The sequence below is a fragment of the Syzygium oleosum genome, unplaced genomic scaffold (assembly GCF_021117445.2).
Source record: "Syzygium oleosum isolate NSW1041296 unplaced genomic scaffold, Sole_v2.1 Sole_v2.21, whole genome shotgun sequence".
NCBI lineage: Eukaryota > Viridiplantae > Streptophyta > Magnoliopsida > Myrtales > Myrtaceae > Syzygium > Syzygium oleosum.
This window is the reverse complement of record NW_026607505.1, coordinates 6,895,867-6,917,762: the sequence shown is the minus strand read 5'-3', so window position 1 is coordinate 6,917,762 and position 21,896 is coordinate 6,895,867. Positions and strand designations below refer to the sequence as shown.

The 21,896-nt window shown below is 42.0% G+C and overlaps 1 protein-coding gene across 1 annotated transcript; it reads right to left on the bottom strand.

Annotated features, from left to right (window-relative positions):
* Positions 1-2,248: 2,248 nt before the first annotated feature.
* LOC115671068 (dolichyl-diphosphooligosaccharide--protein glycosyltransferase subunit STT3A) lies at positions 2,249-11,656 on the bottom strand. The gene is made up of 23 exons (XM_030592537.2): positions 11,432-11,656; positions 11,032-11,094; positions 10,768-10,823; positions 10,597-10,668; positions 10,172-10,277; positions 10,026-10,076; positions 8,810-8,905; positions 8,539-8,598; positions 8,331-8,444; positions 7,618-7,704; positions 7,033-7,136; positions 6,715-6,810; positions 6,300-6,420; positions 6,130-6,210; positions 5,914-6,048; positions 5,589-5,819; positions 5,014-5,157; positions 4,359-4,545; positions 4,190-4,287; positions 3,909-3,988; positions 3,726-3,813; positions 2,670-2,759; positions 2,249-2,575 (listed from the first exon to the last, which is right to left on the bottom strand). Exons 1-23 carry the CDS (start codon positions 11,555-11,557, stop codon positions 2,513-2,515), a joined length of 2,349 nt encoding a protein of 782 aa, XP_030448397.1. The 5' UTR covers positions 11,558-11,656; the 3' UTR covers positions 2,249-2,512.
* Between the last annotated feature and the right edge of the window lie 10,240 nt (positions 11,657-21,896).

Below are 21,896 nucleotides of genomic sequence, written 5' to 3'. Positions count from 1 at the left end.
TATGAACCATTAAGGTCAGTCATTCCTCAAGCACATACTATACATGTATCCTTCCATGAACCAATACAAAATCATCTCCTTTGGGAGCATGACCACGCATTAGAACAGGAGACATCCCACCACAATATGAGATCGATATTTCTCAAACCCAGTCAGGTGTGCCACTTTGGTGATCACTACCCAACTGAATCTTTGAAAATCTCTCATACCAGGGATATGAGCTTTATGTATCACATTCACTGTATACATGTAATGCTAGACGTAAAGATAGGAGCGTATATCTCTAAAATTACATGTCATGCTAATTATATTGTTCCATTCATTGATAGACAATAAATTACACTCTACATATTCCTTATGCGGTGATAAACATTTGAGCTACCATATGCATTTCCGAAACCATAGAGAAATACAAGAAACTACGCAAAAATACCCTGAAAATAGGCATATATAGGGTTCTATACATATTTTCACATCCTTAAAAGCTTCAACCATGTAAAATAAATACACCACAGTGTAGAGAATCTTGATACGAGCACGTCGGTACCAAGAATGTCCCAAACGGACGTTGGACGTGTCCTCACGTGCCGCTGAAAAGGGCGGAGCGTGCGCTCTTGTTCAGCCGATCAAACCGATCTGAACCGCCATTCCGACCGGTTGACCGGTCGGGTCAACAGTCGAGTCGGCCCCGCTGACGTGATGTCAGCGGTTACCGGCAGGGAGATGCGCCGATTACCGGCAGGGAGATGCGCCGGTTCATCATGGCCGCGCCTGGTCGTCACGCACCGCCGCGCTCCCGGCATGTGTTGGTGCGTGAAGGCGCGTGCGGCCTCCCCTGGTGACATGCCGCCCATCAATCTACTCGTCTTGATGAGTAGATTCCAAATATGCAATAAAATATAACTTTTATCTTAACCAAAAATTTCAAAAAGTGACAAAAACCTCTCGATCAAAATGAAAACGGTCTTAATCTGCATGTTTCAGTTATAATCTATGGCAAGCTCTGGTACCACATGTCAGCCACGAAAATGGCACACCTAAGATTACCATAAAAAGAAACCGAAACACGTAAATGGAGAAATTATCGATTCACGTAATTGGTTTGGAATCCATCGAACTTGACACGAAATTGGCAACGGCTTCCGAACACAAACTCAAGTGCATCTCCCTTATACCCTTCGTCGAACACTGGCCTAATGAAATTGCCACTCATGAAAAGAAATTCCTCTCTAGATCTGTATGTAAGTCAAATTGTGCATCATCGAGTTAGGGGAGGGACTTGAGCTTTATTTATAGAGTTTTCGACCACTGGTCCTCTCATTACGGACCGAGCCGTACTTGGCCCACACTAGCCAGCCCCATATTATATTTATTAAGAACCTACATATCTCACCTTTATTAGATCAAACTAATTAAGTTAATTTCAATTAATGAAGCCCACGTTAGGAAATTCTTACAGTTAAATGGAGTGAAACTTGTTCCTTCTATCTTGGGAGATTCGATTTTTTTTTGGCCGAGTAAAGTCGCTTTGTTATTTCAATTCGTCCTTGCCGCATCAACATGATACAAGAGAAGGATCTTCATCGTCACGAGACCTCGGCATATTCCAAATTTAGATCTTCACGATTACAACTTACGCTGGAGGAGAAAGAATCAGAGCAGCCGCATATGGAAGAATCGAACGGGGCAACATCTGTATCACCGCCTTTGATATCCTCACATCAGAGTTACAACATCGCCACAGCGATTGTTGATGTACTAGTTCTCGAAATTCTTCAGATAATAGCCGCAAAACGGGATGGCATGCCCGGTGACCAACATGGGATCGCTGCTTAAAGGACTCTCGATTCACTATGACCAAGGTGTAATTTATCCCATTGAATGTACAAGTGAAAACACAATCTCGACGGGATTAAATCCCGAGTTACCGTCAAGGCACGGAAAAAGAATCAAGTAGAAGTAAATATTTTCCTGGACAGTGAACTCTTCATTCTAGTTCCTACAGCCTTTTTACTCGCGGTATATGTACAAAAGGTTTGGTCAAAGTGATTCATTTTAACTGAACTAGAAGATACTGCAGCTGATGGTCCAACTTGCGGAAGCAAGTCCGGAAGTGATGGAAGAACATCAGTTGGATTCCTTCCATTACGAAGAAGAATAGCTCTATTCTAAATCACGGGAATGTAGTAAAAGTTAGCAACGTGGTACTCCATTGTGAAAAAGCACGAGATCGAGCTAACTCCTGATCTATCAAACTGAGCAATCTCTTGCCCTTAGCAGGAAGCAACAGAAGCAAATAGATATCGGAACCCCCTCGGCGAGAAGCAGTAAGCACAAACATTTTCGATTTGGTTCACAGGCAAAACTGCAAAATCTTTGAGAACTAGCATCTCTGCAAGGTCAATGACCACCTAATCTCACGCGAACTATCTCTGAGGTGTCTCGCCTATAAATTATACAATGAAGTACACGTAGCAACCTGAACCCATAGACTGTAAAATCTCAAAAACCTCTATTGCCAAGGATTTCTTGTTATTTTCCCACTCCTTTTTGAGCTTGAAGCGGAGCTTGTTTTCTGCCAAGAACAAAGTCAATGGATAAGGTGTTATTAGGAGGATATATCTGCATGATACCTTATATAAATTGGAAGGTCCAAGAGTGTTACATACCGCCTTCGATTTTTTCGTTTTACCACGGAGCCTGTTCTTTGGAGGCTTCAGTTTGTATAAGCGAACCATCCAATGATGAGTTGTAAACACCTGTCACCAAGCCCCAAACAAAAGTCCTTAGTTCTGAGTATCTTTTGGAATTTGGACCACTCATACTGCTGTATACTTACTACTGGAAGAATGTCATCTCGGCTGATAACTATGTCATCACACACACACACACACACACACACACACACACACACACACACACACACATGTTAAGACATTACTAATAGTGACAGAAAAGAATACATCAGAGAACAACTATGGTATGGCGTATGACATGAAGCCCCTTGAAAGGCCCTACTATGTTGGGCGGCAAAAAATTAGACTTGCAATAATTGCTGGAACTATTTCAAACCTTCTTATTTTTCCTCTCCAATAAGATATTTCACCAGGATTTAAGTGAAAATAAGATGAAGTAAGAGAATAACCACAATCAAACAACTCATCTATATGACAGATCTCATGACAAACAGAAAGATTGATGCACAACCAGAGAGTTGTATCTTTCATAATAGCATCCCTGAACCAAATCGATGATCAATATGTAGATTCAAACAACGGTAAACAGATTAAAGGATTAAAAGGAAAACCTTGAAATTTCACTCTCAAACCCTTTTCACCTTCTAGTTTGAAGATAAAATAGTTAACACTTGGAAGTTATACATCTTGCCTCAATTATAACAACATTATGACTTATATCCATCCAGACATACAACTGAGGACTGGAAGTCTTGGCCAACGTTCGTGATATATAGAACATAAAAGGGTGGGTCCTCAAATCAAAGACTTTCCAATGAAAAAGTAGTAAACTTAATGATGCTTATTTGTTCTAAAATAATTTATTGACCGAGAACCGTGTATATCATTTTTTACTCATTGCTGCACTTTTCTGTAACCTGCTTAAATAGTGCCAGATATATAAAGATTTACTGATATGTTGTTGGCGCGATAGAAACATGAATTATTATCTACCAAATTTTTGTGCTGCCTTAGAAAAAGAAATCTTACCTCTTCGAAATGGGTGAGCTTAAAGTGTTTCTTTCCAATCTCTGTCCGCCTAACTCGATCAAAAGCTTTACCATCGGTCTCAACAAACCTGAAGTATAAACATGCACAGAAGACACTGAACATTCAGACAGCAATTTTAGAATACAAAAGAGAAAAAAATCATGTTTTAAAGCTGTAACGAACCTGTAATATGAGAGCTTGTACATTAGACAGTTTAACATAGTTGGCGTGGCCTCAGAGTCAATCCGATATTGGCCATCTCGCTTTAAACAGAAACGGAAGCCAAAAAAAATCAGTCCCAAAATCATGCCATGACACATTGATAAGTGATGAAAGTTCGAAAAGCCACTATGAATATTTATCACAGCGAGAAATCTTAATTCCAAGGATTGTAGTAAAACTGCGTAAGCTTTAAGAAGCCAGAAACCAGGAGTCCTCTTTCCAATGAAAAGGGAGAAACTTACTAGGTAATCAGGCTCTTTAATATGAGGAAACACACCACCTCCTATCCGTACCATCCATAAGAACTTATTGATATCATCACTAGGATAGCCCACGAGACCTGAATTAAACAAGCACATGTCAGAACAGCTCCTCCAGGGGAAAAGAGAAGCATTTGAGAAGGCCACAAACCTCCAAAGACAACAAGAACATATTTGACATCCAAAGAGCTGAAAATCTCCCAAGCTGCCTTTTCAGGAGAAGACATGGCAGTGCCAACAGTTGCAATATGCGTGTTATTCCAGGTGTTGTTGTCGACTATGACAGTGCGATTTGCCATTGCAGTTGTTTGGTAACCATAGTCCCACCATGATGCAACCTGTAAAAGGAAAATTTTTTGGGTTAAAAAATGCTGCATTGGCATATTGGGAATATAACAAGTACTCAACAGTCTGTACTAGACATCAGAGTTTATCATTCTACTAGCATAGGGGGGTTTTAAGCTATGAATGCAACTAGCTATTTCTCTAATTAATGTAACATCTAGTTCCACTGACAAAGTCCTAACCACCCTCATTGCATTCGACATGGGGACAAACAAACTGTCACTTGCCTAACTGTACACAGAATTGTCAGTTCCCCTTAAAGAGCTTTGGATATCCTATACTTCTGAGAACTGATTGTCTGACTGTAAAAATAAAGAAAAGAAAGAGCAATCGAGCTTCTGGCAACTGCAGCATGTGGAAAATGGGGTAGAGAGGCCACAATCATCAGATTAAATAACAGGAACAATGTACAGCCTCGTGTCCACTATCAAAATCTATGAAATAAGAAGGAAAAAACTCACTTTGTCATCCACCTCCGTATTGTGACTTAGCCATGCATAAGCTTCTCTAAAATCATCAAAAACATGCAGTCCGTCATGAGAATGGGATGTCAGAACAATTGAAGGGGCTGAATAAGCTTCAGCTGCTGCCCAGACACAATGGACCTACAATGACGAAATCATGTATCTTGAGGGCCTTTACAAAGCCAGAGAAACAGTACAGGAAAAGGCAGGAGAAATAAGGACCAGATCTACTTATATGACAAAAGATAATGAGTTTTCTGTGTTTGCATCTAGAATACTATTACGCATGCCTCACGCAGCTCTCACACTATCCACATAAGCAACTTCAGCGGTGGCTATGGCTTGTAGACGGACTTCAAATAGTATGAATTTCTCGGAGAGAATAACTTTGTCGAAGAAATAGCACATTTTCATTCTCCTTTCAGATGACATCTTATTATATCAATTGCTCAAAATATAACAAATGTTGTCCATATAACATAAGAGAAAGGATAGACATTCTTTAAAGATGAAAGCTGGCGGTGATTCAACAAAAAGGCAAAAATAAAGATGAGAGAAGAAAGTGTAATTACCACATAGAAGGCACCCAGCAAGACAAGTAGAAAGATACCAACAATAGACGCTTCAAAAGGTAAAACCAAAAGCTTTTTCGCATTTCGAGGATTTCTTGGAGGCCTTTCCACTGGCTCCTTTTCCTTCTTCTTGCTCTTCCTTGATGGTCTCTCCTTGGCAGTCTCTTCAGTTTTATCAGCCTTGATTACATCATTCTGTGCACTGGCACTAGCAGAACTAGCATCCCCTGCCTTATTGGCAAAGAGATATTGTGAGTCTTTCATACCCTGATATAAATGTCATAGGCATGAGTGTATAAAGATACAGAAAAAGGTACATTCTTACGTTAGCTTCGGAGTTTCCACCAGAGATTCCAGGTAACTGAAACTTGATAGAACGTGTAAGAGTATCAAAAGCTTCAGAGAGAGCAATCCCAGACATGATACAAGCTGCTGGAGCAAGGACCAGCATTAACCGTACCTGTAATGTTAAACAAAAGAATTACCCCTGGAATCACCACAGCGGAAAAGACACTATTAGTGTCGCAAGCATTCCCCTTACCATGACTCCCGAAAAATATACTGATGTCACGATATAGAGAACAACGAAGGAACTTGCATCAGACAATGGCAGAAAACAAGCCTGCAAACAAAGGCATCAACCACGAAATTACAATCTACAGAAAAATTAAGTAGCTGGCAAAGGAAAAATTGCTCTTAACAATGACTCACAATAATGCCTGCTGGAACCAAGAAAGCCAAGACATTAATGTCCATAAAATATGATGGCCATGTAGGAGGCTGATGTTCGCTGACACTGGCTATAATTGGTATGTACTTGCTTGCATAAGTTCTGTCAAGGAGAAAGCAACAAACAAGAATGGGGAGAAAATTAACTTTCAGAAAAAGATGCAACTAACAGAAACCCTATTCCTCTCTTTTTTCTTGTCCGCCTTTTCATGATATAAGAGTTTGTGAAGATACAAACTCAAGCGACAACTTACAAATTCACACGCTAAAACATATGTGCACAGTAGTTGTTTGACAGGCAAGTAGAGAGGGAGGTTAACGAGGGCATAGAATCCAAAACCTTAAGGATCTTAATGATGAACCCAACACCTCGTGAGTTCTTAAACTAAATACTTACGGATCAAGTAGACTCAGACTTCTTCCACTCCATCCCTTCGTTGGGCTGGAAGCAACCAATGCTATGAGTATTGCTACCACGGCAAAGCACACTATCCTGCACATTAAGTTAAAGGAAAGGTAGGGAGATTAACTTCCGTATGGTATGGCTTCAAGGAAAATGCATACAATCAAACTCAAAGGAAATTCCAGTACTAAATGTGAACCGAACTGGCATGAAACATCAAAGCTTTGACCATAGTAATTAGATGTATAACATTAAACATTTGTTCAATTGAGCATCAGCCAGCATCAGCCAAATAATACAGAGGAAACTTACAAGCCTGCAGAGAGAACCAGGGTAACAGCAAGTTTAAACATCTTCGGGGAGAGAATCCCTTTGATGTAATAGACAAGAGCAACCACATGAATGATGATAAAGACCTGCCAATCACCTATTGTTAACAAAACGATTGTATTGATGGTATAAGCACCAAGCAAGTACACATATCATATTAAGATTTTTTACGCAATCACAAGCCAATCTTATCTATCAACAAGATGATAAAAGACATTTACCAGTTTGATGTACTCTTTGTCTCATGTAATATACACTCTTTTCTATCAGCATCTCAGTTTATACACAAACGTTTTCTGTATGAGTGTGATGTTCCATCTAGAGAACAATTTGTCTTTGTTATAGTACTAGAACATTAAACTTCGCCCTTAGACACCACCACAAATAATGATACAAAACTCGGACAACTGTGCAGTATAGTGACTGTTCAGATCATATACATTACACAAGTCAGAAAACTATCTGTTTTAAGTACATAACACTAGGAAAATGGAATCTCAGCAACTCAAAACGCACAAGGTTAATAAACATAACTAAAAGCATCGAAAAGTACAGGTAAAGACTCACCAAAAATGATGCAAAATGTTCTGATGTCATGACTGCATTAAATCCAACAACAGGCACCAATGCAGCCAATAATGTTCCCAAGACAACCTGCATTTGATAAGGCAATCATTTGACTATAAAAAAGAGCTTAGTTTAAAAGTCAAGTGACATTGTGAATAAATGTTACTGGACTGCTCGAAAGTAGTTGGCCACAAATTAAGATGAGATATTCGACAACCTTCTCTGTATAAACTTTCAAGGACACTAAGCAGATTGGGGCAGTAGAGTGCAGACTCATTGTTGGACACAAGGTATTTAAAATTATCGGCAGCTCAAATTTTTTCAACTCACTCAAACTAAGGGCACAATAATATTTTATTTAACTTGATATAAATGAAAGTGAAGAAAGTCCTATGTGAAGTTGTCAATATAGTAAGTGGACATGATTATTGCTGGGAACGAAGCACAAATTCATAAGAAAATGAATTCTTGGCCATTTTCCAAAGAGAAAAATGTCAAGCAAGCCACACATAAGAACCAAAAACTTAAATCCCCGTTTATAGTTACTGATGGCCCTTTATCCAGATGCTCCTAATCTGCATGCTGACATGCTCAAGCTAAAAGGACAAATTTACTCTTTGGGGCTTCTCTCTCATATTCTCCAAACCTAGCACTTCCCAATGCTTGTTCACAGATTCAGTAAAACAAGATCTTGCAGTGATGTACACACTTACAAGGGGAGCATAAGCAATGTACAGCCGAGAGGAATAGCGACCAGTTACAATGCATAGCAACACATGCATGGGAATGAGATTGATGATGAATGTGTATCCTCCCCATGAGCAAACCTGGAAGTTCATTAACCAAAGTCAACTATCAGATGCCTAAAATGGAAAAGGTAAACTCAAATAAAAGAAAGTCGCAAAAAAAATTAAAACCTACCATGTAGAAGTAGGAGATGGCATTCAAAGTGGCATAAAAGAGTGATCCAGTATTAAGTGTCTGTATAACATAGAAACATGATCTAAGAAAATCAAACAAGTAACTACTAATTACAAAGAGAACAAAGTTTAAGCCTCAAGTAAAAACACTGAAATTCCTTTCAGGGTTAAAATTAAAACCATTTAATATATTGTTGGTTGTGTCTCTGGACAACATCTAACCTTGATTTACTTATCTAAATAATCGTGTGATAAGTAAAGCAACAACTAACCTTTATGTAGAGAAAGAACGTGAAGATTAATGCAAATATAGCCACTGCTTCATTGTCATAGCTGCCAGCCACAGATCGAGATATATATGATGGAACCTGAAATATACAGCGCCAGACAATTGATGCAATTATCCAGCCGTAACTGAAATTTTCAAAAATAAAGCATCCCTGCAAGGACGCAGTACTAGGTAGGGCACAAGTAATTCATTTAACTGACCGACTAACTGCTTAAATAGCTGTAACTGAGGATTTAGTTGCAATTCACAGGACCAATTCAATAGTACTTAAACAGCCCAACTTTTGAATGATTTTGAAGTTAGTATTGCACGGGTTTGCAATTTATTTGATTTAAATCATGGGCATTCAATGAAAACTGATTAGTGTAACTAAGAAACCCGAAAAAAGTAATTCTAGGAAATAGCACATTGTCAAACCAAGAATAGAGCAACAAATTTATCTATGAGCTTCACCCCGACCCACTTAGTAATCACCAATGCAGCGACGTCCTCTGAAATAGAGAATGAAGTGGTAGAATCATTCCTCTATATTTTTCAATGGGATTCTGTTTAAGCTGCAATATCTCGACTACAATAGGAGCATCCACCTTTCCATATCATTTTTATAGCCTCCCCATTGTCCATCAACAAGAACCATTCAGGAAAATGTCAATTCATCACCCAACTTTTAGAAATAATCAAGAGGGAAAAAAATGATGTTGAGGTAGCTCCCACATATAATCTCAAAACCATTAAAGAAGATCTTATCCTATCCATCTAAGGAAAGAGGGAACGCGACAATTAATAATCATCAACCTCAAATTTCTTTAAATTTTAACCCAGAATGGTAAAACTACTCAAGCTCACCTCCTGCCTGTAGATGGCTTTAGCTAATTATGAGAGTAGTAACCATATGAACTTCAATTCTAGTTGATTTCTCCATTCATCAAATTGAGCAAAGTGACAACTTCTAAGTGCACGTCAAAGCTAAAAGGGTCAGAACAACCTATATAAAGTTTACATTCTCCCTAATACTGCAACTTGTTACCTCATTTTAAAAGTTTTAAGTTATGATATCTGCAGTCTCCCTTTATAGAAATGAGACAACAAATCTGGACAAAGAAGAGGCAATACCATGATTAGAATTTTTCTTTTACTATCTTTCAGTTCAGCTCCGTAATGAAAAAGCAATTACTTTCAGTACTCGGCTACTGTCTTACCATCGCTAAAAGGGCTGCAGCTGTCAATCCAGCACCAGCACCCTTAACTTCCTGCAGAAGATACAGGCAACAACATCAACATCCCGGAGACTCTAGCTTTAAAAACTTAAAGTGAAAATAAAACAGGAGTGAACTAGAAGACAAACCTTGGTCAAAAGGTAGGTTGCCCATGAAGCAAAGGCAGAGAATATAGGTGCAGTAAACACACACACAGTCTCCACGGATAGAGGAATATTCAAAGAGTTCAGGAACCTGACATGAGAAAGTACTTGATTAGAAGAAGAAGAAGAAGAAGACCACCCAAAATTTAACGTACACACTCCTTTTTATCATATATCCACGTATAAGACTAGATCACAAGACAAGAAAAACATTCTTGTGGTCTGTAATCTCTCAGCTAAAAGAAAACCTTTTTCTATGTACCAGTTTTTCCATAAAAAATGAAGATTTGTGAACAAGATTTCCCTGATCAGTATTTATAGACCTCTTTTTCGATAGATGAAGAAAAAACAGTGAAAGAAAGAAAAATAACCACATTGAGGATGAATTACAACAAAAATAGAATACTCACCACCAAAGAGTGCCTGCTGTCAACGTTAGTCCAGGGTACACAGTTCCACCAATCACACGTCCTAGTGGGTACCTTTATCACGTGACACGAAACACAAGTATTCAACTTTTAGATTAAATCAAAAGAAATGTGAAAGATGCATTACAGGTTATAAATTGAGTAAAGAGTTACCATGTCCGATCGTCAAACCAGTTCCAAAAGTCATATATCCCATTTTTTGTGAGAAACTGAAACCAACAAACACGCCATCACCCTCTATACTTCTTAGAGGTAATTCAAATTATCAAAATGAAATCCAAGAGCAAACAAGACGGTGCCTTGATTGAAGTGAGCACTCATAAGTAATTATACAGCAACCGCGCGAGATTGCTACGTCCGACTACACATGGCATATCAATAGAAAAATTCACGTTACTGGTTAAATCTACACCGCACCTGAGTAACTCTGTAGTTGAAGTAAGGATCGAACTCGTGAATGACACTCTCGTACTTGATGACCTGCAATTCAATCATCGGAAAGATCATTCCGCAGGCAGTGATCGACAAGTGCAATTTCCAACTCGACGTCAAATGAACCAAATTTACACATCCGCCGGTCAATCGGCGGCAGATGCCAAAGAGAAAAAGCTACAAAACACTTCCTCCCAGCATAATCAAGCCGCGCGACGACACAAAACATCCACCCGACCGACCGGCCGATTCAGGGCCACCGGAAAGGCGACCGCTTTGACAAAACGCTTCGAGCTCGCTTCCCAGGGAAACGCAGACGGGAACCGGAAAAGCGCGACAATGCACTCGCTGGCGGCCGATCTACGAGCCGTCCGGCGGAACTTACGGAGAAGAGGCGGATCGAGAACGCGAGGACGCCGATCAGGAGGAGGATGAAGAAGGAGAGGACGCCGCCGAAGGCGTACCGCAAGCTCGTCGCCGCCGCCGCCGTCGATGCCTCCGGGGCCGCCATTGACGGCCGAGAGGGGAAGCCGCCGATGAGCTCTGATGCGCTGCGAGGGTTATAGAGAGAGAGAGAGAGAGAGAGGGAAGACTTTCTAAGTCGCGAAGGGTTGTACTTGTATGCAGTGTAAAGCTGGGAGGTAACGAGACCGGGAGTAGCCTGTGACGAACTTCTTCTTCTTTTTTTCGCTTTAATTTTTTATTTCGGATTTTGTTCGTTTTGACCCTTTTGTCCACGTCGGATTGACCGTTCTGTCCAGCTTTCCGCCCGCGGTGACGAAACTAGCCCTAGAGGTTGGTGAGCTGGCGAGCGTTTTCACTTCCGTAGGCGGAGCGCCCGATTGGCCTCGCGTTGCGTGGCATCGCCACTTGGCGCGTTGCGAGTGGCCAATGGAGGAGCGCGGGCGACGAGCGTGTCTAACTTTGTTCGGGTTACGTGGAAATTTTCGTGTTTTTTTTTCTTGGTTGGGAATAATTGACTCGAGACTAGATGGAGAAAATAGCGAAGAGAGAAAGAAAAGACTATTTGAATGAGATGATTGGGTGAATGTTTTAGTTGATTGGCAAAATGAGTTGAAAATTCATAGAAATTTGTGTGGTTAACGGACCTTGACAACATGATCAAGAGCTAATATGATAAAAATCGCGGCTCGATAAAGTAATATGCGACGAATAAATCCAAACATGAATGAATCCAAAAAAAAAAAATCTCACCAGCCACCATTTTCTTGATAAATAAGAAGGAAATAAAAGCTTTGTCTTTGGACGAAAAGACGCCTCCTCCGCCTCTCCTTTTCTTTACATCTTCTGTAGTCCTCTACTCTCCACCATGTGTCACATATCAATACTTTGGATCGCGAATTGTGCGACATTTAAGGTGCATTTGATTCGATTTTTTGGGAAAGTATTTAATAATATACAATAACTTTTATGTTAAAGGGTTTTTTCAAAATACGTTTGGTAAATTGTAATTTTAAAATGCATTAAGTAACAACTTTGATTTTAATGACATTTAGAAAAATCACACTTTGTATAGCACTTTTGCTTTAAAAAAAAAACTTAAAACGAGCAAAGAACTCAGCCCAACAAGACTCCAGGAGGCCATATCTAGCTACCGGAAAGCCAAATCTAGCGCCAACAATCTCGTACCAACGACCTCAGGGGGTATTGCTTAGGTTCGCACAACCCATGTGGCTGTCACCGACCCTAGGCGACTATCGCTTGTGCAACCCAAGCGGCTGTTGCTTAGGTCAGCTTGGATCGCATGAACCCAGGTGGCCACCACCGACATCCTAGGTTGTATGAGGTTGCCAAACCTCAAGCAAGGCTACCAAGAGCCACATTTGCCCTTGTTGGCAACTTGAATCCTCGTAAGTAACGTCAAGTAGTGACATTTTCGGAATTATGAAAGTTTAGCGAGAACAAAGGTGGAAGAAAAAAATGTATTTATATTCTGAAAATGCTCAAAACTCAAAGCACGTCCAAACCTATCTTGAGCTAAATGCCTTTAGAAGCCTTTGGAGATGCAATTACGTTTTCCCAAAACTCTCATAAATATTTGCCAAATGGTACTTGCATTTGCCCAAGGGACTTTAGAGCCCAAAGCCTCATGGTAAAGCAATTTCCGAATGCACCCTTAGACCTTGAATGCCTCTCTTGGCCTAAATGAGCCTTACTTCCTCTTATGCTCACTTTAACTCTCAAGCTCTCACTCTCACACTCAAAGAAGGGAATTTTAGAAAGAGAAGTATTTAAACAGAAAAACTCTCAATGATACTATATTGATCAATTTTTGTAGATGAAACAAATGAGAAGGAGAATGCCCCTACTTATACACGAGTCATAATCTTTACAACCGTTGATTTCTCGTTGATCTAACGGTGAAAATTCAATCTTCTTACCTATCACTTACTTATTAGTGACAAGTATACATTTCCTAGATATCCTTGGAACATTATAGAGTCTCTTAGAAAACCTTAGATATAAGAAAGTTTTAGAGGACTGGGCATGGGCTATCTTGGCCTACTTTCTCGGTTAGATGGGCCGGTGGACTCTTGTCTGTGACATTCTCCTTCACTGAATTTGGCAACACCCTTCTCGCATCATCATGGAAATGTTGGATTTGCTCGGGGAATTGCAATAGTGATATCGCCAAGTCCTCATTTGCTTCGCTCTCGAGTAGCCCTTTCCACTTTACCATGTATTCATGGAGGCAGGGGTGACTCTCTCATTGAACATACCTTTTCGACGATGATGTAATCCACCTCTCGATCATGGGTAATTCGAATACCAATTGGTGCTTGATGTGATTTCATGCGCTCAAGATCATTTGTGCCTTCTTGATAAGGCTTGAGCATGCTCACATGAAACACTGAATGGAACTCAAGCTTCAATTGAAGTTTCAACTTGTAGGTGATCTTCGCAACTTAGAAAGGACCCTCGTAATCGACAAAGGAGGCCCTTGTAAAATTGACCTCGTCTTTTACAGGTCAAGATTCACAGGGACAAGATCACCAACTTCGTACTTTATTAGTTTCCTATGCTCGTCGACGAATTTCTTCATTTGCTTGGTTGCCTTATGAAGACATGACCGGGGAAGACCGATTTTCTCTTGCCACTCTTTGACAAATTTAAAGCCTCCATACTACTCCTCCTTGTAGCTCATAGCTATGACATTTGGAGTTTGAGGTTGATGGCCCATCACAATTTCCAACGAACTTCAGCTAGTCAACTTGCTTTTCTTTAAGTCGAATGAAAATTGCACCACATCAAGGAGCTTAAGGTAATCCTTTTAACTCGAATTCACCAAATGTACGCAGGAAATGCCGAAAAGTACACCTCAATAAAAGCGTTGGTTCGTTCTGTTTGTCCATCAATTTGGGGTGCATGTTGGTGGAGAAGTTTAAGTCTGTTCCAAGTAGCTTGAATAACTTCGTCCAGAATTTGCCAACGAATCGGCCATCCCGATCACTAACGATGTAAGCCCTAATACTTCACGATGTTCTTCAAGAGCGAACGAGCCACCTCCTTCACGGGGAACTCTCTTGTAGCTGGGATGAATGTGGCGTATTTGGAGAACCAACCACGACCAGATAGTGCTAAATCCCTCGGATTTGAGCATACCCACTATGAAATCCATGAAGATGCTTTCCCATGGATGTTTGGGTAGGGGGAGAAGCTCCAAATGACCCGCCGATGCTTTGTGCTCCATTTTGTCTTGTTAGCAAATAAGACAAGCCCTCATGTATGCATTCACATCCTCCCGCAAGTGAGACCAATAGAAAGTTTCCTTAAAGAGGGCAAGCATTCTATGCATCCCGGGGTGATCTGCCCATTTGAAGTCATGTCACTCCTTTATAACTTCCCTTTGTAGATTGTCGAGGTACGAGACATAAATGCAGTGGCCGTTAGCATATAGAAGACCATCCTTATGTCAAAATCTTTGTGTCTTGACCTCTTTAGCATGTTCTATAAGATTAATAGCAAAGAGATCATGAGACATACCTTCTCGGATGAGATCCTCGAGGTTAATTTGTGGCCAACTCATGTATTTGAGTTTAGACCACTTGACAGTATCCGTCACCGAGTTTGTCTTTTCAGCATGGTATTTGACTGGAAAGTTGAACTCGACAAGGAAGTCTTGCCATCGAGCTTGCTTTGAAGACGATTTCTTTTGTGATTGAAAGTAACTCGTAGCGATACTGTTAGTCTGTCCCACAAATTTGGATCCAAGAAGACTGCCATGTACTTAAGTGATGTACCATGGCCGTCATTTATTTCTCTTGGATTGTGTAACGCCTCTTCGTCTTGTTCAATATCCGACACTCAAAAACGGGGAAAAGTGCCAAAAAAGTCCTAAACCTTTTGCATTAGTGCCAATTTAGTCCTAAACCTTTTTTTGGTGCCAATTCAGTCCTAAACCTTTTGCATTGGTGCCAATTTAGTCCTAAACCTTTTTTTGGTGCCAATTAAGTCCTAAACCTTTTAAATTGGTGCCAATTCAGTCCTAAACCTTTTTGTTTTTGTGCCAATTTAGTCCTTCCGTCAATTTTGACCGAATTTGCTGTGACGTGGCGGGCCGCCGGAATCGGTCACCGGCGCGACGAGTGGCCGACGTGGACAAATTAAATAATATTTTAATATTTTTTGAATTTTTATTTTTTTCCTTTTTTTCTTTTTTTCCACTTTTTTTTTTTGGCTTTCTCCTTCCTCGGCCGGCGCCGGTCCGGCGACCGGCCGAGGCCGAGGCCGGCGAGCTCGACCTCGCCGGCCACCGGGAGGGCGGCCTCGCCGGCGAGGGCGAGCCTCGCCATGGTCGGGCGAGGCCCGACCCTCGCCGGCGAGGGCGAGCCTCGCCCGGCCGCCGGCGAGGCCCGACCTCGCCAGATCCGGCGAGGTCGGGCCTCGCCCTGACCATGGCGAGGCTCGCCCTCGCCGCGGCCTCCGGCGAGGGCTCAAGCCTGCGCCATGGTCGGGCGAGGCCCGACCTCGCCGGATCCGGCGAGGTCGGGCCTCGCCGGCGGCCGGGCGAGGCTCGACCTCGCGATCCCGGCGAGGCCGGGCCTCGCCCACCATGGCGAGGCTCGCCCTCGCCGAGGCCTCCCGGCGAGGGCTCGAGCCTCGCCACTTCGCCCGACCTCGCCCGGCCGCCGCGAGGCCGGCCTCGCCCGGATCCGGCGAGGTCGGGCCTCCCGACCATGGCGAGGCTCGCCCTCGCCGCGGCCTCCGGCGGGGCTCGAGCCTCGCCATGGTCGGGAGGCCCGACCTCGCCGGATCGGCGAGGTCGAGCCTCGCCCGACCAAGGCAAGGCTCGGCCTCGCCGGGCGAGGCGGCCCTCCCGGTGGCCGGCGAGGTCGAGCTCGCCGCCAGCGGCCTCGAGCTGCGCCGGGACCGGCGACCGGCCGAGGAAGGAGAAAGCCAAAAAAAAAGTGGAAAAAAAAAAAAAAGGAAAAAATAAAAATTCAAAAAATATTAAAATATTATTTAATTTGTCCACGTCGGCACATCGGCGCCGGTGACCGACGCGCACGGCAAAAAGTCCATCGTCAAGAAATTCGGCCAAAATTGACCTAAGGACTAAATTGGCACAAAAACAAAAGGTTTAGGACTGAATTGGCACCAATTTAAAAAGGTTTAGGACTTAATTGGCACCAAAAAAAGGTTTTGGACTAAATTGGCACCAATGCAAAAGGTTTAGGACTGAATTGGCACCAAAAAAAGGTTTAGGACTGAATTGGCACTAATGCAAAAGATTTAGGACTTTTTTGGCACTTTTCCCCTCAAAAACGATAGGATGTCCTCTTGTATGAGGACCCCTCTGATAGCAAAGTTCAACGCAACCTTTTGGACTTCGAATGCCTTGGAATGGTTGGGTAACGTCAAGACTGGCTCTTCCGCTATGGCCTTCTTTAAGGCCTCGAAAGCTTCATTGCATCTCGCACGCCAATCTCATGATTGGCCTGTAAGTTGATCAAGGGCGTTGTGATGTGAGAGTATTCACGAATGAACCATCAATAATAGTCGGTCAACCCAAGGATTGGAGCTTGGGGACCTTGATTGGGGGCTCCCATTCGAGAATGGACTTCACTTTCTTTGATCCATAGGAATGGCGTCATTGCCGATGATATGACCCAAGAAAGTAACACGAACGAGTATTTCTCCTTCTTGACGAAGAACTTGTTCTCATTTAACACTTCGAAGACCTGCCGCATCGCAAATGCTCGAAATGTTCCTCCAATATTTAGCTATAGACCACAATGTCATCAAGGTAAATAACAATGAATTGATTAAGGAAAGCTTGTAGTACTGCCTTCATGAGAGTACAAAACATAGCAGGTATATTGGTGAGGTTGAAGGATATCACGAGAAACTCGTAGGATTCATACTGTGTCACATAAGCAGTCTTTAGTTCATCTCCTTCAGCTATCCGGACTTGATAGTAAACTGATCTTAGGTCGAGCTTAGAGAAACATTGGGCTCCTCCAAGTTTATCAAACAAGTCGGCTTTAGTGGGATCAGATACTTTTTTTTTCACTGTTAGCTTATTGAGGGCCTGATAGTCAATGCATAAAGGAATTGACCCATCTTGCTTCTTTTGAAAGAAGACGGGAATACCAAATGAGGCCTTTAAAGGTCATGTGAATCCTGCGTTGAGTAGCTCTTTAGGTTATCGCTGAAGTTCCTCTAACTCGGGTGGTGCCATCTGATAAGGAGCCACTACCGAGGGATGTACCTCAAGTACAAGTTCGATCTTGTGATCCACCTTTCTTAACGGTGGCAACTTCTTGGGTAGCTCTAGAGGCAATAATCACCTCCTTAAAAGATTTAGAGCAAGGTCGCTAGGACTTGTCCCTTGCCTCCCTTGTCTTCATCAAGCTTGAGGGTCGCAATACAAGTTTCTTCATTCTTCCTTTCCCCTTTGGCAAATTGCATTGACAAAAGGTATTTGGTAGCTTTCCCGATTGACGAAACATGGGTATCAAGCATTGTGAAGTACAATCCACAATGTATAAGTAGTTTCCATTTGGAATAATTACAGTATTGACACGGTCAATAAAACAAACTTATAGCGACCGAGGGCATTTACCTCGAGAGTTTCCTTGCCTTGCCGTGTGTTGATGTAGAGATCCACACTTCAAGCAAGACCTTGCCGTGGGAATCTTCTTTTAGAGTTGACGTTATCAAACCATCCTCCCACTTTCTCCACCTTTAGGTCATGTTTCTTGGCCACAATGTTGGAAATGAAGAGGTGGGAATCGCTGGCGACATAAACATCGGTAAATATTAGGCCTCTCTTCCTCATCAAAGTTTGGCCTTTGATTGCATTGAAAATCTTCAATGAACCAATGCGAGCTTCCTCTCTTTCTCCGACATCATTCGCCATGGATGTGGAGAGCTTTCCTCGCTTGGGACAAGCCCTAGCCCAATGAGGGCCGTCACAAAAGAAGCATTTGATCGGCTTCTTTTCTCTTTCACTTTATGGACATGGATGGGACTTCATTTCTCAACTTTGCCTGTTGTCCCCGCTTTTCCCTTAGTTCTTTGATTTGGAAGAATCTGGCTTGGAGAAGTCCACTAGAGATTCAGCTATGTTGAGGGCCTTCAAGATATCTTGGACATGTTGTTCAAACTTGGTTTTTGCCCAAGGCATTAAGTCATAGAGGTGAAGAGTGTTTTACTATTCCCCAAAGTCAGGAATCTTGAGTCTAAGTTCGGTGAGCTCCTTGAACATACTCTCAAACCATTCCCCTACGTATGAGCCGACGAAGCTTATAGTGAGCCTTGATCTAGGCAAATTTAGGAAAGAATTGCTTCTGGAAGTCCTTGACGAACTCATCCCAAGTGTAGACAGAATTGGCACCTTGCTGTATCTCGTTAGCCCTACGATGCCACCATAGCATCGCAACATTGGTTAGGAACATAGTAGGGGTTCTTACCTTAGCGTTCTCTTCTTGTATGTTAATGGCACCAAAGTATTAACGCTCTAAATAAATATGTCTACAACTCTAGCGGATCGATTTCCTTTAAACTCCTTGAACCTCGGCACATCCATCTTGGGTGCCGTTTGGAGGATCCCACACTTTCGTGCTGCTAGCCTTGCACAAGACTAGCTTGATCTTGAGTTCTTGCACTTCCAACTTTAGTGCTTTGATCGCCGCTTCAAGGCTTCATTCTTCTTGTTCTAGAGGGCGGTGACTAGATTCATGGCACTTAAGAACTTAGCGCGAAGGGTGTCTTCCACCTCGTCAATCCGCTTCACTTCCTCGAATGACACTTATAGCTACTAACACCTTGTAGAGCCTTTCCTCGAAAGAGTACATGATGTCCTTCAAACTAGCCCCGTTAGCTTTCCCACGATTGTCTTTCAACAAAGACAACGGCATCGGAGTTGGAAGCCACAGCTTCAAGAACATTGCTTTGTTATCATTTGTTACGAGTCGATACTTTAGATTGTGAACTATGTAGCACTTAGACATTGAATCATTGTCTTGATCCAAGTAAGCCTTACTTGCTCTCACTCTCATGCTCACTCAAGGAAGGAATTGTAGAGAGAGAAAGTTTTAAAAGAAAGACGCTTTCAAAAATGCTATATTTAGGGGTGTCAACAAAACTCGCGCCGGCCCAGCCTGACCCACGTCGGCCCGGCCAGGCCCTAAAATTTAGGTTATTTTGGGGTTGGACCTTGTCTTCTTTGGGTAGGGCTTTTAGGTGTGGGTATTACTGGGGTTAGGGTAGGGTCAAATCTGACCCATTGACACCGTGAGACTACCCACGGGCCATAGTCCACACGTCTCCCTCTCTCTCTCTCTCTCTCTCTCTCTCTCTCTCTCTCTCTCTCTCTCTCTCTCTCTCTCTCTCTCTCTCGTCTCTCCCCTTCTCTCTCCTCTCTCTCTCTCTCTCTCTCTCTCTCTCTCTCTCTCTCTCTCTGCGCGACAAAACCCTACCTTCCCTGCAACGCTCGCTCCCTCCCCGGACTCACCTGCAACTCAGCCGTATGTCCATCACCACCGGCCATCGCCCACGGTGCTACCAGTAATCTCTCTCTGTGACATCCTGATTCTAGCTCACTTATTTTAATGCACAGAGAATAACATTTGGAAATGTTATTTCGCAATGTCTATTGAGAAATAGTCTTTGGATTATTAATTCATGTTTTATCTATCTTTTTTTTGTGAATTATTGGTTTTGCGATGATCGTGATTTTGAGGTGCAATAGCTTTATATAAGTTTCTATTGATGTGACGTGGATTCTAAAGGGCCTAGTGATGGTGGCGCCTTGCGTTTTTAGCTCATAGTGTTTATTAGCAAGTAAAAATGGCTTGGTGGAAATATCGTAATTTTTGGGAAATTACAGGGGTATATTTTAGAAAAAGGCCATTTATAAGTTAAATTTTATTTTTCTTTGGAATCCACCGACCCTCCTTTCTCTCTTTGTCCTTGCCGCCGCCGACCTTCTTCTTTGTCTTTGATTGTTGCTTCTTAGTTGACATCTCCTCCATAAATCAAATTCAAGGAGACAAAACCAAAATTCTTTTTCTCTTTCTCTTCTCACGCCCAAGACCAACCAGTTATCTCTCTCTCTCCTCATCACTTAATAATCTTCATTCGATAGAATTTGAAGTCCAATTATTTGAGTTGTGATGATTACATAGCCAATAAAGTCTCTCTCTCTCCTCTCCCTTTCGCACGGCCGGACTCTATCTCTCTTCTCTTTCTTCGATTCTTATCTTGCTTTATTGAATAAGTTTTGAGTCCAATTACGTGTGAGCAATGATAACTTTTGGCTTATGATCTTTCTTCTCTTTTCTTCTCTCTTTCTCTCTCTCACGCCAACCTCTCTCCCTCTTCCCCTTCATTTCTTTTGTCTTGTCTCAATTGACAATCTTTGAAGTCCACATATTGTATTAGATAATATTTGAAGTTGCATTCATTGAGAATGATGATGAGTCTTGAGTTTATGAATTTATTCTTTCTATCTTTTTTCTTATTCTCTTTCTCCTTCATTTCTTCTCCTCCACCGACCCAACCGCCTCTCTCCACTGTGCTCTCTCTTTGCTCTCGTTTCCTCATCGTTTGTCTTCTTGAGATCTCGCTCGTTTTCTCTCCGTTGAAGCTTGAGTTCTAGCTTACCTCGAAAAAGACGAAGGACGAAGCTTTATGATCGTATCTAAGGCGAGTATTCTTGTCATTTCTCTTCGTTTCAACCCTTTATGTTATGATTAGAGGTGGAGCTTGGATTGTACGTTGTATGTAAAGCTGACCGGTAATCACGCGAAACTCGTGAACGTTGGTAGAAGCTTCGAAATGAAGTGGTTTTGTGACAACGAGGTTGTTTGCTTTAAAGACGGTGGAAAAATGTGATTTTTCGTCGGTTCAGAAATTTCGACGGTGGCCATTCATGTTGATAATTCAGCTAGGGCTAATTTGGAGGAAGTGAAAATACTATTTCGTAGTTGAATCGGCACGATGAGGTTATGTAGTGGTTTCCGTACGTGAGTGATGAACGTGATTTGCTTTGCATGGCTAGTTTTTATTGCTTACATGCCTTTTACAACTTTCAATATATCTTGTGAGTTTGTTGTGATGAACTCAATAATGTGGTGAACACTAAAAAAATTTCGGTGGTGATGGGATTGAAACGGTGCAGCTGGTGGTGCAGCCATGAACGCTCTGAATAATGATTATTTCGACTATTGTCGATTGCATCCTATTTACAATATTGATATAATAATTATCGAGTATTGAAGTTGACATGTTGCATTTCCATCATTTCATCCATTGTCGCAACCTAACCCTCGAGGGCCGCCTTGGGAGAATAGGTTTAAAGGTATTTTTTTGAACTCTCCCTA